Source organism: Elgaria multicarinata, chromosome 6 (genome assembly GCF_023053635.1).
Source record: "Elgaria multicarinata webbii isolate HBS135686 ecotype San Diego chromosome 6, rElgMul1.1.pri, whole genome shotgun sequence".
In the NCBI taxonomy this organism is placed as follows: Eukaryota; Metazoa; Chordata; class Lepidosauria; order Squamata; family Anguidae; genus Elgaria; species Elgaria multicarinata.
In genome coordinates, this window is record NC_086176.1 from 74,958,772 (window position 1) to 74,986,215 (window position 27,444).

The 27,444-nt window shown below is 49.7% G+C and overlaps 1 protein-coding gene across 2 annotated transcripts; it reads right to left on the bottom strand.

The window, feature by feature from the left end:
* Window positions 1-3,261: 3,261 nt before the first annotated feature.
* NR2F1 (nuclear receptor subfamily 2 group F member 1) lies at window positions 3,262-13,894 on the bottom strand. 2 transcript variants are annotated; one of them, XM_063129612.1, is made up of 3 exons: window positions 12,982-13,894; window positions 9,623-10,150; window positions 3,262-3,840 (listed from the first exon to the last, which is right to left on the bottom strand). In XM_063129612.1, the coding sequence occupies exons 1-3, from the start codon at window positions 13,412-13,414 to the stop codon at window positions 3,560-3,562; spliced, it is 1,242 nt and encodes a 413-aa protein (XP_062985682.1). In that variant the 5' UTR covers window positions 13,415-13,894; the 3' UTR covers window positions 3,262-3,559. The 2 variants fall into 2 exon arrangements, with proteins under 2 accessions (XP_062985682.1, XP_062985683.1); XM_063129613.1 differs by lacking the exon at window positions 12,982-13,894 and adding an exon at window positions 10,559-10,943.
* Window positions 13,895-27,444: the final 13,550 nt, after the last annotated feature.

Consider the following 27,444-nt stretch of genomic DNA (forward strand, 5'->3'; position numbering starts at 1 on the left):
TTTTACATCAAAGCACCTCCACTTCTTTCCTTGTTGACCTTGAATTAACTACAGTGGGTCTAAATCCGTTTTGCATCAAGGCACCTCGACTTCTTTGTTGACCTTGAATGCAACGAAAAACTTACAGGCACTTGCTTTTGCACATTGTAAAAGTCATATATTTATCATCGCCATCGATTACCCTGTTTTTCAGGATTCTTACAGTACTCAAGATCCATCCTAGAGAGCCCCCCCAAAACAAACAAACAAACAAACAAACCAACCAACCAACCAACCACCACACAGAGAAAAGGCTCAATTGGGGCTTAGAAGAATAGAAGGAAGCCGGCCTGTCTGAGAGGAGGCGAAAGGTGTGGCTTACTGTGGCACAGCATTTTGGTGGGGAAGTTGAGAACTAGGCATTCCCACCCTCACCCCTCAGAACAGACCCTGTAACTGGAGTAAAAAATGCAGATAACTCCATGGGAAAGCGATAGTTGTGTAGCATTTTGGTCTCAGACACTAAAGTAAAACTCATCCAACATTAGCATCCATTTCTGCCGAAGCGTAGAGGATTCGTGGGCCGGGTGACAAGTCGAATGGAGATGTCGCCATAGGAAAAAGCTTAGGCTTTTGCCAATCCCTTGGAATGACTCATAGTTTTAGGCCTGTGCCTGTGCAGCACCCGCTCTTAAGCGCCGAAAGGTTTGAGATTCTGCTGGGGTTTTGGCGAGCTCCAAAACTGTCCAGGTCGCAACAGGAGCATTGAAGCGCTTGTCTCAGACTTCATTGTCCGAAGAGAGAAGGAAAAGCAAGCTCAGGTTGCCCCATAACGGGGAAAATCAACGCCCTCCTCTATTCCTTATCAAGACCTGGACAGGTTCCTCGCCTGTATTTTTTAAAGTATCAATTCATATTATTGTCCTCCATCAAGTGAACTCGAAAATACATGAGGGTGGGGGGGGTGGGGGGGTAGGAAAGGAGAGGAGGAGGATTTACACAAAATGTTATTCTGACTTCACCAGGAGGATAACCTCGCAATGAATACTTTGACTTTTGATCGTAAGAGAACACATTTGGATTGGTTTTCTCAAAGATCTTCATCCTAACCAAAGCTATAGATGTTTAAGGGCTGTCTGAGATGTGTCCCCCGCACACTACCACTCTGAAAAACCAGAGGCACGGCAGGCCTTGGCAATTCACCTGCAGCCTGCAGCCCGATCCTTCAAAGAACACCCAAGTGAATAAGGGCAAAAGTGCACATTTTCCAGTCTAGTCCATTGAAATTGACTAGTCCATACAGACTCAAGCTCCTGGCTGTGGTGATTATGCAGCTGCAATGCCCCCCATATAGAAATGCACGCTCTTTTGCTCTCGCTCGGTCTCTCCTTGCGTCTAGAATATTAAAAACAAAAACAAAAAACCCAAGCGGGTTGGACTGAAGGCTCTTGTTAATGCAAAATAAAATAAAAAATCTGGAGAGTGAACACAGCATATTAACAGGAGAAACAGCTGAAAATCTTGGTCGTGCTTGGAGGGCCAGCGAGTGGAGAATGGGAGAGAAGGATTGGCTGGGTGGGTGGGAGTGGGGGGGGGGCACACACGAATGTTATTTTTAAAGATCCAGCTTTATTAATACGTTAAGAAAGAGCTCCCTTGGCAGTGAGTGTTCTTACAGCTCCGTCTCAAATGCTATAAAACATTAATGCACTGAAAGCTGTTACAGGGATCTGCAGTGACCAGCTTCAAGCACTGGGGAAACCTTTGCCTTCAAAAGGGACTCCACTCTGACAAGGAGGGGTACGTGGACGGTGGGTGGGGGCGGGGAAGGGGCTTTGGGAGGAGGCTCAGCACTAGCATTCAAGGAGAGGCGTCTATAGGCCCACAGGAATAGGGGCACACGAATGTCCTAGGGCCCGAATACATGACCAGACATATGGCATGTATATGTATCTCTCTCGTTTCGGTCCATACCTAATTACCACACCTCTAGCCCCTGGTTTCTTTTGGGGGCTCTTAGGGAAAGAAAAGCGTTCATTTTGATAAAATATCCCCCCTCTCTCACACACTTCTTCTTTTATAATCTCCCAGAAACAATAAGCCACATATCTTTGCGAGTGGGGAGGATCTAAGAATCAGGTAAAATCACTAAAGAAGTACACCAGGAGTAAACGGCTTGATACTGATACCTCGACACAGCGTCCTGATATCTATATATAGTGGGCGGGGGAGAAATAAGATAATTAATCCTGACCTGAAAAGGAAAAGAAAGAAAGAAAGAAAGAAAGAAAGAAAAAGGAGCATTCCAAAGTAGTGGAAAGTCCCCCCCCCCATTTGTATCCCAGATTATTATGCGCACAGAAGGACTGACAACCACTGGAAGGCTCAGGAGATCCCCCACAATTCTTTCTATTGTGTCAACTTCAGTCACCAGAACCACATAAAACCACTCAGTTTGGGCATGGCCAGAGATGTGCACACCTTCCCAGCAACATGGCCGTTGTATTGAGTTGTTTGTAGCTACCTTCCAGAGTGTCAAGGGGCGGGAATGTATTTCCAAATACTTGGTGGGGGGTAGGGGTGGGGACAACCCCCCTCCCCGCAAACCCAAACAGGAGGTCTGCTTCAAGGAACAAAAACTCATGGATTGGCCGGGGATTTTGTTGTTGATGTTGTCGCTGGGTTGCCTTTTTTTTGTGCTAAATTCTTTTATTTTTGTTTAAATTCTCACTTCAATTTTAATTCTTGAAGAACAGCTTCGACAACATATATCGCACTCATTATAAGAAGCAAAGGGTTATATCAAAAATTATTAGTATAGAATCACAGGAAGCCTGGTTTGGAACCAGAAAAAAATACAAAACAGATATAGATACATACACACAGAACAATTCCTTGTTTTTTTTAATAATTATTTGGAAAATGTTATTTCCCCCTCCCCTAATTTTTGTTTGTTTCATGTGTTTCCCCCCTCTCCTTTATGCGCATACGATGTTTAAATTTTACAAAAAAAGTGAAAATAAAGACTAATTATCTTACAAAATGAAGAACAATGTTCGTGGTGTTTGCTTGTGGGTCCCCTTCCCATTTCCCTCCCTGCCTCAGTCAACTCGGCTTCAGCTTTGTTCGTTTGTTTTGTTTTTAAACTGTGTGTTTGTTTGCTGTACAGACGATATCCACCTCAGTCCATCATAAATCCAGGAAAATCCATTCTAGTCTTCTCCTTTTTTTTTTTTTTTTTTTTGGAGGGGGGGTTTATATTAACATCCCTTCGGTCCTTTCTTTTTAAAGGTCTCCCGTCTCAATGTTTTTGTTTGTTCCACAAACACGAGGTGTCCATTCCGCCATCGCCTCTCAGCCGGGCTCTGATCCTACGCGAGTCTTTCGTCCAGTGTCTGCGGTTTCTGAGTGTGCATCTCTCTTCCTGCCCCCCCCCCGCCGCGCCCCCAACCTCTCTCTCTCCCTCTCTTTCTCCGCCGGACCCCCCACCCGGCTGCGTGCGCCCCCGAGGCGAGTGGGCCGGTCTCTCGCGCCGGAGGGCTTCCTCTGCGTCTCTCAGCGGGGGAGGCCGCGCCGCGCTCTAGGAACACTGGATGGACATGTAGGGCCAGTTGAAGCTGCTGCCGGACAGCAGCATGTCGCGGATGAGCGTCTCGATGGGGGTTTTACCTACCAAGCGGACGAAGAAGAGCTGCTCGATGACCGACGACGAGACGGTGCGCAGCGAAGGCAGCCGCAGCAGCAGTTTGCCGAAGCGGCTGGGCTGGTTGGGGTACTGGCTCCGCACGTACTCCTCCAGGGCGCACTGCGACTTCTCCTGCAGGCTCTCGATGTGCGCCGCGTCCGACAGGCCACAGGCATCTGCCCAGCCGCGGAGGGCGGCGTGGGGGGGGGGGGAGGGAGAAAGGCAAGAAGGGCCACACGGTTAGCGGGCGAGTGGTGGCCACGGCGCCGAACCAGCCACGGATCTCCCCCCCCGCGCGCGCTCCACCGCCGCCCCCCTCCCGCGCAGCATCAGCAGCAATCAGACAGGAGCAGCCGCGACCCCAGACGCCCCCGCCCCGCCCCCTCCCCCTCTCTTTGTGTTGCTTCCTTCACCTTGCGAATAAATAATGGAAGACGCGGAGAGGCAGCCGGGAGGGAAGCCGGAGCCATCTTTCCCCAGCCAGCCAGCAACCTGGCCTCAGCCGCCAGGAAGGGGAGCCTCGCTCGCTCGCTTCGTCGAGCTGCATCCTATTGTTAGCCCATGGACAGGGTCGCACGCACACACCATTTCTCTCTGCCCCCCATAACACCCCCCCACTCTCCGTCAGAGAGACAGACGGACAGACACACCACATCCAGCCCCCCCGGGGGGGTTTCCCTTCTCTTCCTCCCCTCTTTCAGCCCCCCCCCAACCCCACGCGCATCATCAGCTAAAGGAAAAGGCTTCGGGGTGGAAGAAATGGGGCCAAGCAAGCGCGTGCAGAAATGAGCTCCGAGCCAGGCGAGGATTTGGAGTCGCTCGCACGAAAGGCTGCCGTTTCCATTTCCGAGAGAGAGAGAGAGAGAGAGAGGGGGGGGGGGAGGGCCTTGCTTTGTCTCGGGATCTCGGAGATCGAGTAATTGAAAATTGGTCACATCTCTGTAAGCTGTATAATCATTGCCAGGAAGATGGCTCAGTCTCTCTCCCTCTCCCTCCCCCCCACTCTCTGCCCCCCCCCCCCCAAGCCTGTGCTAAGCAGGCGTCTGCAGCTGCTGTCGCTCGGTCGCACGCACGCACAAAGCTGCGCCGGCTGCATCGCCTGAGCTGGTGGGGAGAAATCCAGCTAGTCAAAAGGAGGCCGGCGGAGAGCCGGAGAGATGCCCAGTTCTAGGTCGAAGAGGAAGCAGAGTCGCGACGCTCCGCAGCAGAGCTGGGAAGCGGCGTGAAAAGAGCGCCCACCGCCCGCCCAGCCCCAGAAGGCGATGCTGGCTTGCTTTCTCCTCCTTCCTTTTTCCCTTTCAGGTAGTAGGAGAAAGAAAGAGTTTAAGGATTATCCCCCCTTCTCTCTCGCCCACCCCCCGCTAAAAATATCCATATAGTATTGGGGGGCAGAGGGGGAGGGAAGAGAGAGAGGACGCCCCACGCCCAGGTGGTGGATTATCCGAGCTCAAGAAACCGCAAGGCAAGGGAATGTAGACCCGTTTGTTGTCTCCCACGTTCAAATACACGACCTGTTTTCTGATATGAATAATAAATATTTCAAAACACCAGGATCACAAGCCTGCAGTCAGCGAGCAGGACGCTTTAGCGCAGATCAAAGGCAGCCTTTGCTAATATATAGATCTGTATATGAATTAATCGCAGTGTAATGGCCCCAAAAGGACGTTACAAAATTGCCAATGTAAAACGATGACCCTGCAAAAGACGCAGCAGTTTGATTCAAACAAATATATATTCTTTTCTCTCTCTCTTTTATTTGGTGTTGGTTTATTTTTCTTTTTGAGGTTAAAGGATCTTTCCGTTTTCAGAGCTGGCTGTTAAAAAGATGGCCAAAAGCCTTCATGTCCACGTTTCTGGCCTCAAGCGAAAATAGACATTAACCGAGCTATAATTCAGCCGCTTCTGAGCAGAAGACCCCCTTGACCCTCGCTACGGACTAAGGAGCGCTTAGATGTACAATTACCCACACCCGGCGGTTGTGCTAATCCATACCTTTACCTTAAATGCACTGATCATTTGCAAGATCTAAAAAAAAGGGGGGGAGTAGTGTCGGTGGTGATGGTGAGGAGACAGGTTGCACTATGCACGCACACGCAGCGCAGGCCTTGGCCTTATCTGCGGTCAATAGCGGAGAGCCACTCTCCTCCTTAGATGGTGATTGTCAAAGGTCACCCTCCGCTTCTCCACCGCACTTGTAGACGGCCATTTCCCATGTACTAGTCGCCCGTTTCTGCCAGGGCTTCCACACACAACAGCCAGACAAGGCAGGATTAAGGGGCCCGGTTGTCTCCTGAGGTCAGGTCTTGCCAGGCCCCGTCCCTTTCCCTCGGCTGGTGAAATGCTTAAGCCTATCTTCTTTCTCTCGTGCAAGACCAGTGCTGGGACCCTGAGAAAGAGCTTGGACAGGGAGTCCTACCCGCTTTACTTCGTATTTCCAAAGGGTGCTCTATCGAACACTTTTTCTGCCTCTCTCTGGCTTTTTAACACCCCCTCCCTCCACGCGGTGCAGAACAGATTTTATCTGGCACCCCTTACGCTAAACACGATCCAGCTCAGTGGGGCTTAATTTTGTTCATTCCAAGCGAACGTGTCTACCCACGGTCGAGGGATGCTTTCAACCTCCATCACGCAACCGGAGGATCTGAAAATTAATTAAACAATCTATGCTATCTGATCGATTAGCTGATTGAGTTGAGATGAAATAGACCAAAGAAGGAAAAGCGATGCATATTCACCTTCTGTGAATTACACCTCGGCAAAGGCACGAGGGCTCTGGAGGGACAGGGGAAGGGAGGGTTCAGGTGGAAATTGTGCATGTCCCACTTTTTAAGACGGTCATATTTCTTCCTGCAGTCATTATTTCTCAATATTTCTTCCTCCAGTCCATGGTGAAGAAATGATGTAAATAAATAATCATTACTGTTCAGCACACGCCAACCTGGGCCTTTGTACTACGGGGAGTGTATTTCATGTAACGCATCCAGGAGAGTTTAGTGCTCAGAAAATATAGATGTAATCAGCTCCCATATAACGAGAAATCAAAGTTCTTATGGCGCAGGAGAAAGATTTATTGGACTGATCTTATCTAACCTGATCCTTCCGTGGGAGATTTTATATATCAAAGTTGGGGGAGGGGCGGGGCAAAGGAGAAGGGCATCCTTTAATGGAGTTTGCATATCTGTGCAAAAGGCAAACAAACCAGGGCTCCAAACTTTTGTGGATGCAAAATAACTTCCGGAGCCCAAATGGGGAGATTGGAGGGTGAGGGAGAAAAAACAAGACAGAACCAGAATAACTTTCAAGCCAGTTTAAACACTGATCCCTCATCTTAAACACCATTTAGAAGCAAGAGTCATTTTGCGTGTGGGATCAGATTGTTGAGTTAAAACCTCTGGGACCAGGTGGTTAAAAATGTCTTTTCCATCAATCAAAGATTGCTTAAAAAGTTGAATGACTTGGCGAAAGATTTGCCATAAATTACCTTCTGGCTAGCAATCGAAATAAGATTAGGCCCAAGTGGAAATGAGTATATATGGGAAAAAAGAAAAAAAAGGAGGGGGTGTTGAGGGAGCCTTTAAAAAAAAAGAAAAAAAGAAATGGCATCGATAGAGTGGCAATTTTATTTCTATACATTCCTGTCGACCCTTCCTTCCCCTCCACTCACCCAAATGTTGGAAAATGTTATTTCTATTTATTTGGGGATGTCATCAATTGCATTGCCTTAGCGCCCCCCCCAAAAGTTGCATTATGTGCAATTAAATGGAAGACATGCACAAATACATAAACATATAGAGAGCAATTTGATAAAGTCATCCAGCGAGAGCTGGGCGGGGGGGGGGCAGGATGTGAGGAACTGGAAAGAAAACGTCTCTTTTAGCCAGAGGTCTTTGGCGGTGAAGCCAATAAAGCAGTCCGACCTCTTTCTTTTAATACTTTTGCCTAAAAGCTGTATTTTCAAACCGGCCCATCCATTCCCATCCATTGATCAGTTCAGATCAAACCTCTCCCCCCCTCGCCATACACTCACCCTCCCCAATTGAATAAATGGGTTAACAAAAGCACGCGAGTCTGCAGGGGGACCCTCCAGTTAAATCACCCTGAAAAATGCCACCAGGGTCTCTTTTTGTCAGTTGTGAAAAAGCGCGTTTCGGTCCGGAAAAGAGCCTGAAGATAAAACGCGCCCAAATGTCTCGGTGGCTGTTCCGTAAATCTCCCCCGTTTGTTTTAAGATCTGCACTTGATCCTCTGCAAAGAAAGAGCCCAGCTCTTCCCACCACCGCCGCCGCCGCCGCCACCACCCTCACGCCGCCGGGCCTGCATTTGCAGCCAGAGGAACAAGGGGGGGCAGTCGCAGTCCACGTCTCCCAGCACCGCGCATACCAATGAGATGCCCCTGTCTAAATAAATTATCCGATGTTCAAATCGATATTAATACTACATTTGCTACATTACAATATTGTGCAAATTTAAGAGTCATTTGACTACAATGTAAATACTATTCCTCATGCATGAAAGGCAACAAATATTGATGGATTCTTCCTCCCAGCCAGACCCCTCAGCAAGCTTGGGCAGCTTTGTTCACGAAAGCTTTGTAGAGGGCCTGGGCCCACTTTTCTTTTCTTTTCTTTTTTCTTTTTTCTTTTTAAAAAAAGGGGGGAGGGGAGATTTAATGGCATGGGATTAGGATCCTGAAGTAAAGAGGTCTTTTTTTTAAAAAAAAGAAGAAGTCTTTTTTTATTTTAAAGGTGCTAGATTAACCTACACACACACCCTGCCCCAAATACCACCGCCAGGTCTCCTTATCTTCGTTTCTAATTCCTGGGGCTTTGATGTTTATATATGTCCCCTGCGCAGGTTAAAATAATAAAGGATGTCTTGTATTCTTATAGGCTCCAACCCAAGCACTTCAAAGGAGACGTTAATGCACTCTCCTGCAAAGTTAATTTGAACCATCTATCATAAGCAAAATTGCTAACATGCCCGTTACCCCCGCCTACCCTTAATTTGCTATTTTTTTCAGGCAATCTGTTACATTTCCCAGTATTCGCGTGGCTTTGCATTGTTTGTTTGTTTCTTTAAAAAATACAGAATGAAAGAAATGTATCTGCAGGTTGGTACTTGCAACCTTGAGGCTGGGTTTCCTTTTCCTCTTCTCCTCTCTCTCTCTGTCTCTCTTTTAAAGAGAATGAGTCCCCTTTTTTGGCGCTTGAATCCATTTTTATGAGCCTCACTAACCACAGCAACTGCAAATATGAATGGTTTCCGATAAGGGGAGAATCAAGCAGCAATAAAGCAGTATTATTTATGATTTATTTGTGCTTCTGCCTTCCTTATTTGAACAAGCTCTGGCGAGAAGCCCTTTCAGCAAGGCCTTAAACCTCCTTCTCTCTCTCTCTCTCTCTCTCTCCCTCTCTCTCTCTCTCTCTCTCTCTCTCTCTCTCTCTCTCTCTCTCTCTCTCTCACACACACACACACACACACACACACACGCACACACCCCACCCCCACCCCCACCTAAGAGAGAAAAGTTTCCACTCCCCCCTCATGCCCCTGAATCTAACGGCAATCTCCTACATTTCATATACCGCATCACCTTAGGTTTATCAATTTCACCCGAGGCCTGCTGAAAGCTACCAAAAGCATCTACAGGCCAACCTGAGGCAATCTACACAAGGGATGCTCCTCACTTCTCCCCCCCCCCGCCCCCAGCCCCTCTGCTCAGAAAGGCAACGGCCCTCTGTAGAGGGGGAAGAGATCCAGTTTCCCAACGCCAACTGGACTTGGAGGAGGCGAATAAGCTTTGACCCCAGGACAAGGAGGGGGGGGCGTGTGACCTGTTCCTGGACTGCAATGTTGTGGAAGATCCTTGGGGGGGGGGGGCGCCCAGGACGCCCTGACTCTGCTGCTGTCCCTCCAGCGGCTGTCCCTCCCTCTCCCCCCATCCCCCACTGCACTGACCTGACGTGAAGAGGACGATGGCTTTGAGGCAGCTGTACTCGGCCGAGTCGACGTGCAGGGCCTTGAGCTTCTCCACCTGCTCCTGGAAGATGCGGATGTGGTCCATGAAGGCCACCACGCGGTCGGCGGACATGGGCGAGGCGTGGAGGCCGGCGGCGGCCAAGAGCGGAGCCACGTGCAGCGGCATGGAGCACTGGGCCGCGTTGAGGACGAAGAGCTCGCTCCAGGTGAGGCGCAGCAGGGCCACCTGGTCGGTGATCTGCAGGTCCGGGAAGAAGGGGATGTTGCGGGCCCACTCGACGGCGCTGAAGAGCAGCCGCGCCGCCAGCTCGCAGATGTTCTCGATGCCCATGATGTTGTTGGGCTGCATGCACTGGCTGCCGTAGCGCGACGTCGGGTAGGGCTCGGCCCGCAGCAGCAGCGAGATGTAGCCCGACAGGTAGCAGTGCCCGTTCAGCGGGTCGCCGTTGGTCAGCGCGTACTGGCCCGGGTTCGGCTGGCTCGGAGGCATCCTTCCTCGCTGAACCGCTGACGAAAAGAGGGAGAAAGAGAGGAAAGGAGAGGAAATGTGCATCCAGCAGCCTTGGCAAAACCCAGCCCGCCAGCCGCGCGCGAGGCGAAGCTTGCTTCCCGCAGCAACACACGCGCACACGCAGAGACACACAGGCGCTCTCGCTCGCTCGCTCGCTCGCTCCCAACACACGCAGGCACACAAATCCGGGTGGGGAGGGAGGGTGGCCGGCCGGCCGGCCGACGCGCACAATGCAAGCCCCCCGGACTAGCATTGTTGTGTAAATGGGCACGTTGAGAGCCTGCTGAAAGACTGCCCTTCCCCTCGCCAAAATAATAATAACAATAACAACAACAACAACAATAACAACAACAACAACACTACAAAGCAGCCCTCGCCAGAACTACAAAAAGTCAGGGCCCCACCTCCAAGTTGCTCCCTGCTAGCCTTTCCAGAGAGCCACACAGCCATCCTGGGCAGCCCCTCGGCTAAGCCAGACAGCCAGCCTCCAAAGTTGTTGGAATTCCGAAAGTCCATCGAGCGAAGCCTCTGCTTTATTTACCAGTCCGGAGTCCTACTTAGCAAATAGGCTTACCAAAGTGTTTGGAGGGGTAGGGGTGGGGGGTGGGGTCGAGGAGAACCCTCCCTAGCCGCCTATGCTACTTCTGCCTAAACAACCGGGCCCCAGCCCAACTTCATACATGGATCTATCCAGTAAAGTTCTCCCTGTTCCTGTTCAAAAGGACTGGAGGTGAGAAAAGCGGTTTTGTTGTTCTTATCGTCGTTGTTCAAGGAGGGGTTAAAAATAAAATTTGGATTTACAAAAGCCAAACATGAATGGCGAGAAGGAAAGGATACTATTAAGTCCTGGCCTGTGCAGTCGCAGATGCAAAAAGTCTGCCCACTGCTTTGGCCAGTGAAAGCACACGTTTGCGACTGCACAACACACACACACACACACACTGCACACAGTAGATTCATTAACCACCCCAACCCCAAACGTAAGCAGGCTTGGAGTTCGTAAAGCTAAACAAAGTGTTTGTGTGTGTGTTTGGGGGGGGGGGTTGGTTGGTTGGTTGGTTGGTTGGTTTACTTATTCAGGACCAGCAATTCAAACTCATGGCATGTAAACAAAGGTAACTTAAGGCAAAGAAAGGGGCACTGAGATCTCTCCAAAGCGCAGAAAATGAATATTTTCCTTTTCACAGGAAGGTATATTTTCTTCATTGTTTCCTGTTGTTAATCATACTTTTGATAAAGGAAAACACACACATCCAATACTCCCATCGAGCTGTCAGAATTCCTCCCTCCCCCTGCAAATTATGCTTCCAAACCTGGCAGTTGGGTGTTTCAATTAAATGGGACTATGGTACACATAGAAATGGTACACATCTCTCTATGTTTATTTCCCCCTCTGTATATATTGTATTTCCCCGAAAACCCCTGCCCTTACCAACAACTCTCTGAAGCAACAAATGAAGCCATCAGTGACCAGTTTTTATTTATGTTTTCCTTTCCTTTCCTTTTTTTTTTTTAAAAAAAAAATCTATTCTTTCCTTGTGGCACAAGGGAAAGAATATTTTAATTTAAAACACACACACACACACACACACACACAACACACACACACTTATCCACTGCACAAAATCGACTGGCTCATTTGACTCTTAGGAGGTCTTTAACCAGAACCTGACGTTTAACCATCAAAGTGCTATATAGACGGGGTGGGTGGGGGAGAGATACAGACACCATGTACGCCACTGCAGTCAATCTTTTCACAGGAAAATAAAAAAACAGATTACAAGGAAACATTAAAAATAAAAATAAAATAAAAACACCCCTATTTTTGGAGCGGGGAGGGGGAAGAAGCTTCGACATGACAACACTGGGGGGTGGGTGGGTGGGTGTCTTCGTTTTGTTTACAAAGGGTGGACATCACATTCCAGAGGCAGGCTATGTGTTAGGATGCTAGTAAAATAAGAACAGTAATAATCAGTAACTGTGCTGGAGATTGCAATTGGAATGCAATATTTAAAGAGAAGATGGAGTTTGATGGCGAAATAAAAATGAGCAGCATGAGAAGGGTGGCGGTGGTGGCGGTGGAAAATGACAGAACTATAAAGGCACTGATCGCTCACAAACTTTCCTCGGAAAGCACGAGGGAGCCAAAACAAGGCCGGATCTTGCTATGGGGTGGGAGGTGGGAGATCGCTTGGGCAGATCGAGAAGGTGCAAGAAAGCAGCAATGCAAGCGGCATAATTTACTCAAACAGCCTCCAATATAGACATTTGTTTTCTACTTACAGATGTCTCTTTCAGCTTTCAGGGTGGGAAGGAGGCTGTGGAAATGGATCTAATGTGAAGTGTGAGTCCCACCACCTTTTCTTCCCCTTCTTTTAGTGGGAATAATAACCACAAAAAAGAAGAGAAGGTGGGAAAAGAGAAAGGGGAGCCCAACAATTGAGAAAGTGGTCTGTCTGATCTCTCTCTCTCTCTCTCTCTCTCTCTCTCTCTCTCTCTCTCTCTCTCTCTCTCTCTCTCTCTCTCTCTCTCTCTCCTTTCCCAACTCCAAGCCAACAAAAGAGAGAGGGAGAGAGAGAGAGAGCGTACAAGGAATATAGAATGGGTTAGAAGATTCAATAGGTGTTTAGTGTTGGTGTTGGTGGTGGAATCATCATCATCATCATCATCATCATCCTCTCTTTGAGGAAGGCAAGAGGCAAGTGTGTGGCGGGGGCTGAGAAGGGGGGGCTTCAGAGGAGAGGGGCGAGGGTGCCAGCATCCCCCCTCCCGATCTGCTCTCGACACCCACAAGCAGGAGAAGAATTAGGGAAGAAATAATATTCACCTTCCCGCCTCATGCCCACTTTGAGGCACTTCTTGAGGCGGCAGTACTGGCACTGGTTTCGGTGGTGCTGGTCGATGGGACAGTTCCGGTTGGCCCGGCAAGTGTACGTTAAGTTCCTGCGGACGCTCCGCTTGAAGAAACTTTTGCAGCCCTCGCAGGTGAACTGCCCGTAGTGCTTGCCGCTGGACTTGTCGCCGCAGACCACGCACTCGATGTGCTGCTGCTGCTGCTGCTGGCTCTGGCCCGATCCCTGCTGCTGCTGGCCCTTGTCGCCCGGCGTGGACGGGGCGCCCGGCTGGCTCGGCGTCTGCGGCGTGTGGGGGGCGGCCGAGGCCCCTTGCTGCGGGTCCCGGCCCGGCTGAGCTGCTCCGGTGGGGCCGCCCCCGGCCACGTCCTCTTGCGCATCTCGCCAGCTGCTAACTACCATTGCCATATCTCGGGCCCACGGAGAAAAATAAAAGGGGGGGGGGTGCCGGGGAAGAGGCTGGGAGAGGAGGGGGTCAGGTGGGGTGGGGAAGGGGTGGGGTGGGGTGGGGGAGAAGAAGGGTGCCTGACTGTGTTGCGGGGGGCAGAGGCGAGCGATCGGGGGTTCTCCCGCCTCTCCGCTCCGACTGCCGCCGCCGCCTCTTAGCTGCTACCGCTGTCGATCCCTTTCTGCTTCTTTCCCCCTGCCCTGCCCCCCGCCTGCCCTCCTTCCTCCCTTCCTTCCTTCCTTCCTCCCTTCCTTCCTTCGTTTCTTCCTTCCTTCCTTCTCCTCTGCCTCTCTCTGTCTCTCTTCCCCCCTCTCCAATTTCGGGGGTGATTTTTCGTGGAGGGACAGTGGAATTCCAGAGGGCTTTGACCCCCCCCGATCCTCCCCCCCACCGGCTCGGCGGTGTTTCGCTCCTTCCTCCCTCTCTTTTTCAGCCCCTTCCTTCCCTCCCTCCCTCCCTCCCCCCCAGAAACGCGTCCTTTTTCAAGTTGCAAAACCAGCCAAGGCGAAGTGGGCTGTTGGGAAAGGCATTCAGGAGGGTCACCCTGGGGAGGAGGCGGAGAAGGGGGGACGCAGGGAGAGGAGCCGGAGGAGGAGGCAGGGGAGGAAGCGGAGGCGATCGGCTCGCCGGACACCCGCCCCGGCCAGCCAGCCCCGCACGGTCCGCGGGCTAGCAGCACGCACCGCCGGCCCACACGCAGGGAGCCAGCACGCAGGAGAGAGCCCCGAGCTCGCGGCCGCCGCCGCCGCTGGGGAGGCTGCCGGTGCTGCGGCCGCCTCCGTCGCCGCCACTGCCGCCGCCGCCGCCGCTGCTGCTGCTGCTCGCCGCCGGGGCCCGGCCGGGGGTGCCGCCGCTGGATCGCGCCCGTCGCCGCGAGGCTGGGAGTGGAGGGAGGCCGGCGCCGAAGCGGCCGAGGCGCGGCTGCCGCTCAGGGCGCGCGGGTGTCCGGGAGCCAGGTCCGAGGCAGCGCGGCGCAGGCAGCCATTCAGGAGAGGCGCTTCGGGAAGCTCCGGCGGCGACGCGGAGGACGCGAGCGCCGAGTTGAGGAGGCACTTTGGGGGTCTGTTGCCGCCGCCGCCGCCGCCGCCGCCGCTGTTGTTCTTTGCAGTCCTTCTGCTGCCGCCGCCGCCGCCGCCGCGGCTTCTTCGCCCGGCTCGCTCCTTCGCTCGCTTCCCTCTCTTAATTTCGGTGGGAAAGATACAAAGGCACGGCCCCAGCCGCTTCGATTTCGCCCAGCAGACGGAGGATCCCCAGCCAAGTGCCAAAGCAAAACGCGAACATGGAGAGAAGCGAATGTCACACACACGAAGGGGAGGGAAAAAGCCAACGGAGAGAGCGAGAGATCCAAAGTAGGTCGAATAAATAAACCCTCTTCTCCTTGCGCCTTCCTCGCTCGCGCTCCGTGCCTTCTTTCTTCTTCCGTGCTGGTGACAATAATCACTGGAGATCGCCCAAGAAAACCTTGCTTGCTTGCTTTTCTTTTCTTTTCTTTTTTTTTTAAGAAAAAAATCGGAGGGTGAAAAAAAGCACACACACACACACACACACACACACACAAAACCCCTCAGCAGCCAAAACCAAAACCCTCCCCAAATTAAAAAAAAAAAAGTGTTAAAATTGACGATATGAAGATGTTCAAAGGCGTCCCCTTTGCTCTTTTCTTTTGCGGTCTTTCCTTTTCCTTTTAAGTTTTCCTCCTCTCTAGTCTCATGGAGGAAGGAAGCGAAAGGCAGAGGGAAAAGAAGGGTGGAAAAAGAGAAGAGGAAGAAGGAGATAAAGAAAAAAAAAGCACGCTTCAACTAATAGAATATGCAAGAAAGGAGAGAGAGAGAGAGGTGTAGAGGGGGAGAGAGAGAGAGAGAGAGGGAGAGAGAGAGAGAGAGAGAGAGAGAGAGAACCAAAAAATGAATGCGTTTAAACGGGAAGACTAGCAGCGCAATGTTTCCGAAAGGGGGATCCGCGCGAATGTCTGTATATAGTGAACTTTGACACTACTATTGAAACTGACACGTTTCTATGGAGATCGCTGCCTTATATGGAGCTCATGTCAAGGAGCCAAGAGAGGGGCTGCTGGCAACTGATAATCAAAGGCGACTGACTGGTCAGAGCCCTGAATTGGGGGGAGAGAAAATGGGAGGCTAAGGTTAGCCAAGCCTCCCTCACTCTATTGGCTGAGGTCTCCTCTCTCTCTCTCTCTCTCTCTCTCTCTCTCTCTCTCTGTCTCTGTCTCTTTCTCTCTCGCTCCCCCCCTCCGCCTTTCTTCTTTGCTACCTACTGACTGAGATGGGAAGGAGGGAGAGGGGGGAGGGAGGGAGTAGAGGGAGGGAGGGAAGGAAGGAGGGAGAGAAAGAGGGGGGGGATTCTTCTGACAAGCACAATTTACATTGAGATCGCCCTGCTCTGCTATTTACTTTGAGACCTGATTAGTATGGGTCGTCTATGGTCACACACACAGACACACACGCACGAGCAAAGAAAGGAGGAAGGAGGGGGGGCGGGCGGGAAAGAGATGCATTGCGATAGGGGGAAAGGGGAATTAAAAGGAAATTATTTTGGCTTATTCTGAAAAGTTTTTTTTTTAAATTAGATTTCTCTGTGTCTCTTTGGGGTTCCCCCTTTCTTCCTTCCAAAAATATCCTGATTAGGAATTACAATACTTGGACTGGATTCCATTGTTTAATGACTGCAACTAGATGGCTAAGGAGATTCCATAAGGAATGTAAGTATTTAAAAATACATTTATGGTTCCATATGTTCCAGTTCAACACGCCCCCCCCCCTTTCCTCTCCCACCACGCTGCCTCCTTTCCCTCACTTTAAATGTTCTCCCAGGTTGGGGTTCCCCCCTCTTCCCCCCTCCTTAAATACGATTTATAACAGCCACTCAAACGGTGGAATCTGCCTGGTAGAAACCAACATCCTATTTCAGTTGGAGATTTCCTCCCTTTTTAAACTTCTAATTTATATAGATATATTTTAAATTAACGTGTTCTTCTTCCCGATTTCTTTCTCCTACGAGTGTTTTTAAACAGCCTGAGTACTGAATTAATTTATTATAAAAATAAGTGGTCGGTTTTGCTGTCTGTCGGAGAGGGTCGATGGTTGCAAAGGAAAGTTAAAGTAAGAGAGGGAGAGTTTGGGCGAGTGTATGCTGGGAACCGGGTAGGTGGAGGTGGGGACACACACACACACGGACACGCGCGCGCGCGCGCACGCACACGGACACACGCACGCACACGGCAGATTCCCCTTCGCCTGAGCTAGTGGAATCGCTGGATCGTGCTGCCATCTAGCGGACAGGAAAAGAGCGGTGAAACTGCAGTTTCTTTTGCTCCTCCCTCCTTCTGCGGGCAAGAAAGCGTGTGTGTGTGTGTGTGTGTGTGTGTGGGGAGGCAGTGTCGCTAGTGAAGGAGTACGAAGACACTGAAATATCTGAATGGCTCTTTCTCTTATGTGCCGCCTCTAAAAGCTTGCATGTGTGTGACTAACCCCTTCTATTTGAATGAGTTCCCATTAGCTTCTGGGTCGTCCCTCCACTCCCACTTAACTTCTCTTCTTTTCAATATTTCCCCAATCTTTCCAACTTCTATAAAGTTTCTGCATCAGGGCAAGGGTGGGAGGACGGAAGGGTTAGTCCAAAAAATATTCTTGTGTTCTCTAAGGCAAGCAGAGGGTGGGTGGGTGTCTTTGGCGTGCTGTTCTTTCCCGGTCTAACTTTAAAAAAATGTAGGAGCCCGTAATTGGGAGAGGAGAACCCCGGATCAGAAGACACGGTTTGCGATTTGGTGGTGAAATAATGAAGGGCGATTTTCTCTCCCTCCCCCGCTGCCATCAGGTTCCCCTGCCAAGCCGTCCCTATTGTAGATTGCATTGATTAAAAGGATGTTATTGACTATGCAACAGTGGGCTCTCTCGCCTGCCCCACTCTCTTTCTTTCCCAATAAACTCTCGGTCCTGTCTTCTGGTGGTCACTGAAAAGGTGAAACGAATAAGATTAAATCTCTCTCTCTCTCTCTCTCTCTCTCTCTCTCTCTCTCTCTCTCTCTCTCTCACACACACACACACACACACACACACACACACACACACACACACCAGCTCTGTATGTATATCATCTAAGATTTTACTCCCCGACTGGGGAGAGACCTGGAGAAAAAAGAGGCAGAGCAGAAGAAGGAGAGAGAGAGAGAGAGGAGAGAGGAGAGAAGAGAAGAGGGAGGGAGAAAGGGGGGAGAGAAAGAAAGAGAAAAAGCCCGGGAGAAGGTACACAGACAGGCACCACTCCTTTCACAAGGTTTCATCGGAGTCCGGATCCTCTCAACTGGCAACCAGAAGCAGCTCTCGGCCATTCAAGGCAAGTAGCGTTCGGTTTCTGTAGCCCCCGTTTTTGATGAGGTTAGATAGAAGCACGCCTAACTAACAAACATCCAGTTACAGTTGGGATCCCACCCCAATGCCCCAATCTCCTCTGATGTAGCTCCACTGAAGCAGCAACTTGACAAGGACAGCTTAAAAACACACACACAGGACCCCCACCCACCGCCCCTCGCTGCATGTCGCCTGCTTTGCTGGAGAAGGTATCCAGTTTAGGCCTGGTTGGATTTCCCAGCCCGATTCCATCTGAGGACGGGGTAATGGTTGTGGAGGTGGCGGCGGTGGTGTGTGTGTGTGTGTGTATGTCTGGGTGGAGGAATCAGTGGCGGCTGCTGGTGTCTTTGAGATGGAAGAAGTTATCGGAAAGACGCAGAGATAGCTTTTTTTTTTTTTTTTAAGTGTTGTGGTCCCATCCGGAAAATCCATCGCTAAGTTTCCTTGAAATCAACGAGACTTATTCCAAAGTCCATGGACCATGTAGAAAACTCACAGGCTTACATATTGTGGGACGAGCTATCTTAAGGAAACAGCCTTGGCTGGGAAGTAAAGCTATTATATGAACATGGATTTATCTGTATCCAAAGCCGAGTCCAAGAGTCCCTTTCTTGCCTAGGTGTGTGTTGGAAGAGGTTAACTGATCCACCCAGTGGAGAGCTGCTGTGTATTATTATTCTGTGACGACTTTTCATCTCCTGAAGAGGGATGCCAGGGTGCTTGCAGCCGACTAGTGTCAGCCTGCTAATGCTTGTTGTCTTTCACCTGCTCTGTTTGTTATTTGATCACCTAATGAAAAGATCGATTGCAGCCTGTTTATCTGGAGGTGGGGGAGTGTCAACAGATTAAAGGGACAACAGTGAGATCCACCGAACTAGAGAGGGAGCGAGCGAGCCAGCGAGACAGACAGACATTACAACAAGCCAGACAACACATTAAAAATAATTACAAAAAACTGCCCTCGACCCCAGTTATGTTTTGTCATGTCCCCACACCCAGAAATTGTTCTTTACATATCCGGATGGGTATAGCCACAGCTCTAGGAAGAGTATAAAATAGCATCCATTATGGCTCTATTTTATTTAGGGAAGTTAGAACGAAAGGTGGCAGTTTTGATGGGTCCTCAAGGAAACCTAATCTTTTAGGGTTTTGAGCAATGGGAAACGGATGACAGTTCAGGCCCGGAGAAATGGATCCTTCAGCAAGAGAGATCCAGAAACTCTACAGAAGAAGCTAATTCAGACGTCTCAGATCTAGAAATCTTTTGTCAATCTCTCTCTCTCTCTCTCAGTGTGTGTGTGTGTGTAATTGGGAAGCCGGCTCTTCTTAACGTTTGGCATATATGTCTCTGGAATATGACCCCCAAATTAGAAGCAAAGTTTAACTTTCTCAGATTGGCACCTCTGCTTTAGTGGTTAACCAAATTTATATGGAAATCGCCTATGTTTCCTTGGCGCTTATCTGTGTTTACGATCCCAGCTTGGGATGCGATGGGCGAATCGGTTAAGCAGAGAGAGCTGCTAAACCGGTTGAACCTCAAATAGCAGTACTGCCAAATGACATTTTCAGATGTCAGGGCACTTGGCTGGGGAAAGGGGAGGAGAATTTGAAATAAGGAACATCCGCAGCATACTATGGACGCATGAACTGAGTTGTGGGGGAAATAAAGGATATTAATTAATGTTCTACGAGGTTGTAATGTTCTGGAAATAAGGGGCATAAGAGGTTTGTTGATCGCACCGTCAGATCTTGTGAGAGGAGAACCTGTATTTCTCTCTTCTGTTTTAGTGAAGGCTGAAATAGGCCACGAAACACGGCACTGCTACATGCAAGTAAACAGGAACATTTGAAAGCGGTTAGATTTACAGCCACTGAAGCTGTAATTCTAAACCCACTGTCCAGGGATTAAGACCGATGGAATATCATAGGACTTACTCCCGAGCAGACATGCAAAGGATTGCCCTGTTAAAGGGTTTAGGAGAGCAGTGTTCTGCTCTTGTTCTCTCTGGGGCTTTTATCTGAACGGGTTTCTCTTGTCTGAGCAAAGGAACATTTTGGAGCTATTTCTGGAAGCACACCAGAGGTACGTCTTTTTTTAAAACAAACAAACAAACAAACAAACAAACAACCCACACACACTCCCGGTCCCAATTCAAGAGAAGGTAACAATGACACCTAAACTATATGTTGGAAACTATATGTGTATCGAGACATGTTTATCTTCCTGCAGAGAGAAATAGTCCCAATTCTCCTAAAACACACACACACACACACACACACACACACGTGTGTTTTATATGTGTGTGTGTGTTCTATATAGTATATTATTACATTGTGTTCATGCTGATGTATTAGAGCAGCCTTATATGGGAAGATATAGGACAGGATCCTTAGTCTCTCCTAAGTGGGGAAAAATATGTTACATTCTTTTAGCAACTTTGAGCAGCTCACTCCCTGTTCTGGTAAGAGATCCAGCTGCATTTCGTTAGGACATGACATTTGGGAAGTGCTTTTTAAAGCACACATATGCCATTCCCGTTCTACATAGATCAACTTAAAACAGACCCAGAAAGCCATACGGAAGGCGTGCTTTGAATTCTGTTCTCTCGCTTTCACACACTACCAGCATGCTGGGCCGTTTGCCCCACAAATCAGCGAGCTCGTGACAAGCGCCTGCCTTTTAGCTTTTGGATGCCCGATCCATCAGACTGCAAGTCAGCGAGTCGAGGGGCATCCCCCCTCGAGGAATATTTCCAAGCTCTGACAAATATTAATTGCAGTGTAAAATTTCTCTCCCTGCCCCCTCCCCGCCCCCGACACCCTCCCCTCCCCCCCTCTCCAACCCCCTTCCTCTGTTAAAGTACATTGCGCCCTTGCTGGCTCTTGCCCCGATTTTCCGTTGGCGAGGGCAGTTGTGTCCAGCAGGGCCAAGCCCGTGAACAAGCCAACTCTTGGCAGCCAGCGAACCCAGCCATGCCGCTTCCACGGTGAGCGGAAGTAGGCCCCATTCACTGTCAGCAGTGCCGGGTCATTCATTTTCCCCCTCTTCCCCCCACTGCTCGTCAGTTTCAAGCGAGTTGGAACTCCCACCCCAGTCGAATGCTGTGCAACGCTCGCCTGCCTGTTTCTCTGTCGGTGCGTGTTATCTGTATAAATCTGGCTGTCTACAGATTACAGTGATATCTCTCGGCCCACCCTCTCATTCACGGCAGACCTGCCATTGCCAGGTACAGTAGCCTCCAGTGGCTTCTGGCTTCCGGTTGTAAATAGCCATCAGGGCTACCTAGTAGTAGTTTGCCACTTTTTAAAAAGGAGACGCATGTTCCCTTTTAGACAAAGCTGCCGCATGCCCAGGGAGGATCCCCTTCATGGGGTTGAGAGGTTTCACCAGCGTCCCTACGGCTCCACGAGAGCACCCAACTGATTTGATCCTGCTCTCAGTTCTTTCTGGCCTCACTGTAGGTGTCTGATTACGGCATTTTCCCACTTTAACGCCTATTTGTGTGTGTGTGTGTGTGTACGTGTGAAACAAAGTCAAAAGTCATCCCTCCTCCTTTTTTACTGGCGTAAATGTAATTGCATATGGCTTGGGAAAGAAGAGATGTGGTATGAGCGCCGTGTATGTACAGATGACATCCTTCTGCTCGTGGTTGCTTACACCTAACATCCCAATCAGACATTACAGCCCCTTCTTCGATTCGAGTCGCTTCAAAACCCAATAAGCTGTAGTGAGTTAAGCATAATTACTTGGGAGGAAACTCTACCAAAAATCAACGAGACTTACGTCCAAGTAAATGTGGTGAGGAAGATAGAGCTTGCAGGTTGCTTAGAGAAAACGTCTCTCCACAAAAGAAGAAAAGCCGCCACCACTACGTGTTTATTAAAGGTCACCTAGGTAGAAGCCCAGAGCATCTGCAGCAAGGTGGCTTTTACCTTTGCAAAGGTTCCTTTTCAGGCACTGGCTGAGGCATAAAATAATCACCCACTCTCTAAAGTAACCATAACGTGACACTCCTGACAAAACCTTTTTGCAGGGTTGTAGGAGAAGCTGAGGGGTGGGAGAAGAGAAAGAACAAAATGCCTTTCCAAACACTTCTGGCCTTAGTACAAGCCAGCCAGCTACCACTAGCCTGTATTGTAGGGTTGAATTGGCCATTTGGCATCTAGCGAAAAATCGGGCCTTAGTTGCCGTTGGGTGAATAGGGCGACTGACCATTGAAAACATGGGTTTGTCGACACATCACCAACAAAAGCCAAATAAGTTGAAACTGGCATAGAGATCAGGTGCAGCACAACCCTAAAATTTGTCCCCCCCTTGAGTTCAGTGAGACTTCCTTCTAAGTAAGATTTAGTCTTTTACAGCGCGATCCTCCCCGTGATTACTCAGAAGTAAATACCATTGTGTTCACTGGGGAATGCAGGCTCCCAGGATCTCAGCCTTAGAGGCCTTAAACTTGGCATTATAGTCGAATCCCATAACAGGGTGAAGGACCCTTTCCCCCTCTCAAAAGAGGGGCCATTTTCTAAGCCATACTTGGATGCTTATCGTGTGCTTTGTTTCACGGCCGAAAGGATCAGGGCGATCGCAGCAGGACAGGAAATGGATGGCCAGAAACTCTCCAACCTTCCTGCATCAGATCTATTCCGCCCCACACCGCCGCCCGTCCCCGCACAAAAATGGCGAATTCTCACAACCAAATATTTACTTTCTGGGCAAAGAAAGCTGCGTCAAGGATCGAAGTGCGGGAAGCAAAAAACAAGGGGTGGGGAAGTGTGCAGAAGCAGCCGTTAAAGGGTCTGAGGAGGTGGTTGAGGGCAGAGAGACTCCCCACCCCCCACCACCTTACAGCAGGTTTGAGGGCAGGAGGAGTTTCCCTTTGACTTCTCGGAGGATCTCCCCTTCCCTGGAGGACTCAGGATCATGCGCTGAGAAAGATGCCCAGGCGAGTTTATGCCCAGACATAGATCCAAGCTAAATATACGTGAATATCGGGCTATGCTGGGGATGAAAAGGGAGGCACTTGCAGAAGCCGTTGCATACTTGTCCTCTCGTGTCCTGACAATACGATCCCCTGGCTTGCAGAATCATTTCCCATAATAGTCACCTGTCACGGCTCCTATTTCTTTTATCATAGGGATTAGTCCATCAGAAGCTGGGTTAAGTTGGACTTCTCTTTCCCAGGCTAAAAATATAAGAAAAAAGTTGGCTGGGAGTGGGGGTGGGGGTGGGGGTATGGAGAAAAGAATACACTCGATGTTAAGTCATCGCTTGTCACTCGCCTGCTTTGCTCAGAGGCGCAGATGGCGCACACGTTGGGCGGAGGTTCGGGGCCGCCCAGGAAGGCCCGGCGTGGCTGCTGCTGGTGTGAGCAGCGCTAGCATCACCCTGAGCTCATCCTAAGCTTGATATAAGTAATAAATCTCACTTTCCCCTTAAACTGTCAGGGCCGAGATATGTTTATTACAGGCCTGTTCTGTCAGGCAGCTGAGAAGAGCGAGCGAGAAGGAGTTTGGGGCTGGGCTTTTTTGTTCGAGTTTTTAAGTCAATGAAACGAACCGCTCAAGCAGACCATAAAGAATCGTGCCTCACTGGAGCAGGCTAAGCGGAGCATGGGGAGGGGTGGGGTGGGGGGCTGAGAGTGCAGCCACTGTGGGGGCTCCTAAAATGTCTCCCCACCGGCATGAGCCCGGCAAAGGGGTGTGTGGGGGTGTGTGGGAGAGAAACAGAGATCGGTGTTATTGTTAACCCCTTGCACGGAGGCTTCTGGAGCTGAAAGGGCAAAGGAGGGAGAGGGCTCTTTTGTCCAGCTGATCCTCAGCTATTCTGGGGACTCAGGTTGGTGTGAAAAGGACGAAGAGGTCACTTGAAATCGCCTTTTATCTACTCCGCTTTTCTCTCTGGATCAGCAGCTCTGAATAGGCGTCATCTAATCGCTCTTCACAGAAAGAAAGTGGGCAAGCCACGAAAATGCCTTTGCTCTGGAAGGAGGGACTGGGTTGCATTATTGCTCCTAGGCCTCAAGCCAGGCGTCGGAAAGCGGAGGAATGCAGCGATCCCACACCGCCAGCCTCGGTTAGAAATGCACAGAGCGGAGACCCCGCTCTCCTCCTTTCGTTCCCAGTAGGAGTTCCACCAGCCCTCGGGGTTTATTCATACTCCCTCGATTTTTTTATTTTATTTTATTTGGTGGGGGGGGAATCCCCCCTCCGCCTCCCTTGGGAAACAAATCCAAAGGAAATCAAAGCAAGGCATAAACCTCTACTAGGAATCACCTCCCTCTTTCTCTCCCCACAAGCCCTATTTCGCAGGGCAGCTGAACCCATTTTCGCAGGACTACTAAGGCGTCTAGTGGTTCATCAGGGCTTGAGAGCCGTTTTTTGGGGGGTGTTTTTTTTAAGGCTTCGCCTGTGGCCCTGCTTAGTCCATTGTCACTGAGGACACCCAGTGAATTCAAAGTAAATGAGTGCGGGAAGTTGGATCTCTTCTTCCTTCCCTGTCAAGCGAACATAAAGTTGGGTCAGGCCGCTTAAGCAAAATCCGCATTTGTTCAGATCAGTTTCTTCTCCCCACCCCCAAGCGTGGGAGATCAGTGTTCGTCTTTTATTGCCAGAAGATTGAGCCTGGTTAGACGGAATCATTTATCCATTTGCTTCAAAAGACAGTGTCCTTTACTGTGATTAGCCTAATGGTTTTGGCTGTAAGGAATCAGAAGCATTTTAGAGCCAGCTTCCAATTCCCCCTGCCAGGGGTGGGTGGGGGGAAGGGTGTGTGTAGGTGTGGGGGGGAAAGGAACGCCACACTCTGGGTCGCTCCTGCCCCTCTGGCTCGGAAGAGCCACCTTGCTGTCTAGGGCCGAAGGATGCTTGGAGCTGGAAATACTTTCGAATGGAGACATGGTTGCTAAGGCGACCCGTTCCCATCCCAACCCATAAATCCATCCAGCCTCCCAGGTCCGCCTGGGCAGCGGCGCTCGACGGAAGCCCACCGCCACCCTGCTCCGTTGGAGCACATTCCCGCTTAAACGCCTCCCAAAGGCGTCAGTTCAAACCAAGAGCTAAGCGGCCACTTTCCTCCCTCCCGCCCAGATCCGTTCGGCTGGAGGTTGTGGGGGGAAGGCGTCCACTCAGACCAGGGCCACGAAGATTGAATTAAGTAGAAGGAGCCCGTCCCGTCCACATTATGAAGGTCCGCTGGCGCGGCAAAGCACTGTTTAACGCGTCGTTTCCACCCACTGTGCACAAGTCTTCATCAGGGAGATCCTCTTAATTTGTTTTTCTGCTTTCGGGCGAAGGGGGGACGGACGAGGCAGAAGCTTTCGCCTAGTCTCCCCGGCTCCCCCCTCCGCCACATTTTCTCCACTAAAACAAACACAAACGTTGCTAACTGATCCCAAATTCCTTGCTGAATTTTAGGTCGGGTCCTTTCGTTTGTCACCAAGAAAGTGACCGGCGGTGTAGCAGAACTTCTGATTTAGTGCTCTGGGCTGGAGCGAAGACCTTGGAAGCAATCCCCCAATGCGGAGTTAACAGAGAGGGAGGGAGGGAGAGAAATCAAACAAAACGTAAGAGGCAGCATTTAAGCTTTGTCCATTTGGCTAAACTGACCACGATTCCCGAATGGCTGAGGAAATACTGTTTTTACAAACGACTGCAGCAGAAGGAGCAAATGTTTGGGAACCAGTGATCCTTTTACTATCGAGGGAAAGTGGTGTGTGTGTGTGTGTGTGTGTGCGCGCGCGCGCCTGAGAACTAATACAACTATTGGGGGACGGGGAGCGAGCGAGAGAGAGAAATCTAAGAGACGTTGAAAACCTGATCTATGGTCTGCAAAAGTTTAAGCTTGATTCGGTGACCGTTTGTAAATGCAAATGGCAATGAATAAATAAACCTCAAACCGGCTAGTTTGGGTGTAGTAGTTTAGCAAGACTAATTGCAGACAATGGAGCTGAAATGACTTTTCCAATTAGCTGCTGGTTGGAGTTTAGTTGGAGGAACTGTCAGCTCCACCGATGGGTAATTGCTTTATTGCTCACAAAACTATCATCTATTTAGAACATATGTGCTAATTACTGTGGATGGGCGTTGGGGAAAAAAAGAGAGGAGACCATAAATCTATTAGCACTTGGAAAAAAAAAAGTCCATGGGGCTTGTAAGCAGCCGAACTCCCTTCCACGTTATGAACTGAGAGGAAGAGTGCTGAGAGTGATAGGCCAGTCTCTCTTCCCCAATGCAACATCCGAATTCAATCCACCCGGAAAGACAAAGCAAATATACGGTTCGATCCACATCCCAGTTAACTCGGAGCATTGAGCCAGTGACTGACTTCAGACCGGTTTAATGGCATTGAAGCGAGAACGGGTGCAAATCGATCTTCAAAGCACAGTACTTGGTCTTAATTGAATTTTTGGGAAGGAGCGTTGTGTTACATTGGTCAGTTTCAGATGGGGGCGCTTGGTTTTAAGGGCTCCTTAGAAAGAGACAACCCTTCTCCGCAATCAGCCACCGCCATAAATCACTTTCCCTCCCCTTCGCCTCTTTCCCCACCCCAAAAGATTAGTTTAGAAATCTTTTAATTGGATTATTCTGGAAAATTAATCTCCTTTCGGCTGGCTAAATTTTGTGTACCAAATATTGAAAATTAAATTCTCCTCATTTGAGGTGGGGGCAGGCGGGAAGAGGGAAATTCGGCTGCCTTTTGTTTGTTACTGATGATTTTATTATTATTTTGTAAAGGGTGAGGACCCAGGTAAAGGAGGTGTTGGTCAAGGAGTTCAGAAGTCTCTAAAAATAAAATAATAATGTTTTTATCTGTACACTGCCTTGAGGTCATTATAGGGCAGGATATAAATGTTTTTAATAAATAAATAATAAATAAGAAAAACCCCAATAGCCAAAAGTTGGCAATTTAGTTTGTAAGGCTGTTGCTGTAAGATGAGATGTAGAACAGTATTGGAGCAGGATCCGGGCTAGAAGAGGACAGAAGGAGCCTTAGATCAGGATTTTTCTTTCTTTCAAGTTTACCAGCAGCGGTAAAATTTTACGGGAAGCCACTGAGTTACTCAGAAAGAGAAACAAAAGGTAGTGACAAGAAATAGTCCTTTCTCTTCAAACAAACTGATAACTCCTGACGTTCTTTTCTGGGCATTCTTCCCACAACACTTTCTCTTTTCTTTGGAAGTGAGAGGGAGGGAGAGAATAAGTCTTTACTGCTTCAAGCCCAACTCTAGGTGGGACTGGAAAGAGGCAAGGGTTTGCATGTTCCACTTGCCCAAACATTTCACAACTTTCCCCATCACATCCTCTATTCCCGTTACCTGGAAATTAATTCCACTTAGCATCAATGGGAGTTTATTCTCTATTGTGTGTATTTGGACCACACAAAACCAATTTAGGAGGGCAGAATAGCACCAGAGACATAAGCCTGCCTTTGACCATTACCTTCCCTTTTCACTAATGCCTACAGCTATTTTACAACTGTTTTTAGGGCAGAGGCAACAACCCCACCCCACCCTCATCATCATGTCTGAAATTTGTCAGCCAGCTCCATACCTTCCACCTGAATGTTCCTCACCACTCCAGCCTCCCACCTCTGAACTTCCCAGTCTGGTGACTTTCCCCTGGCA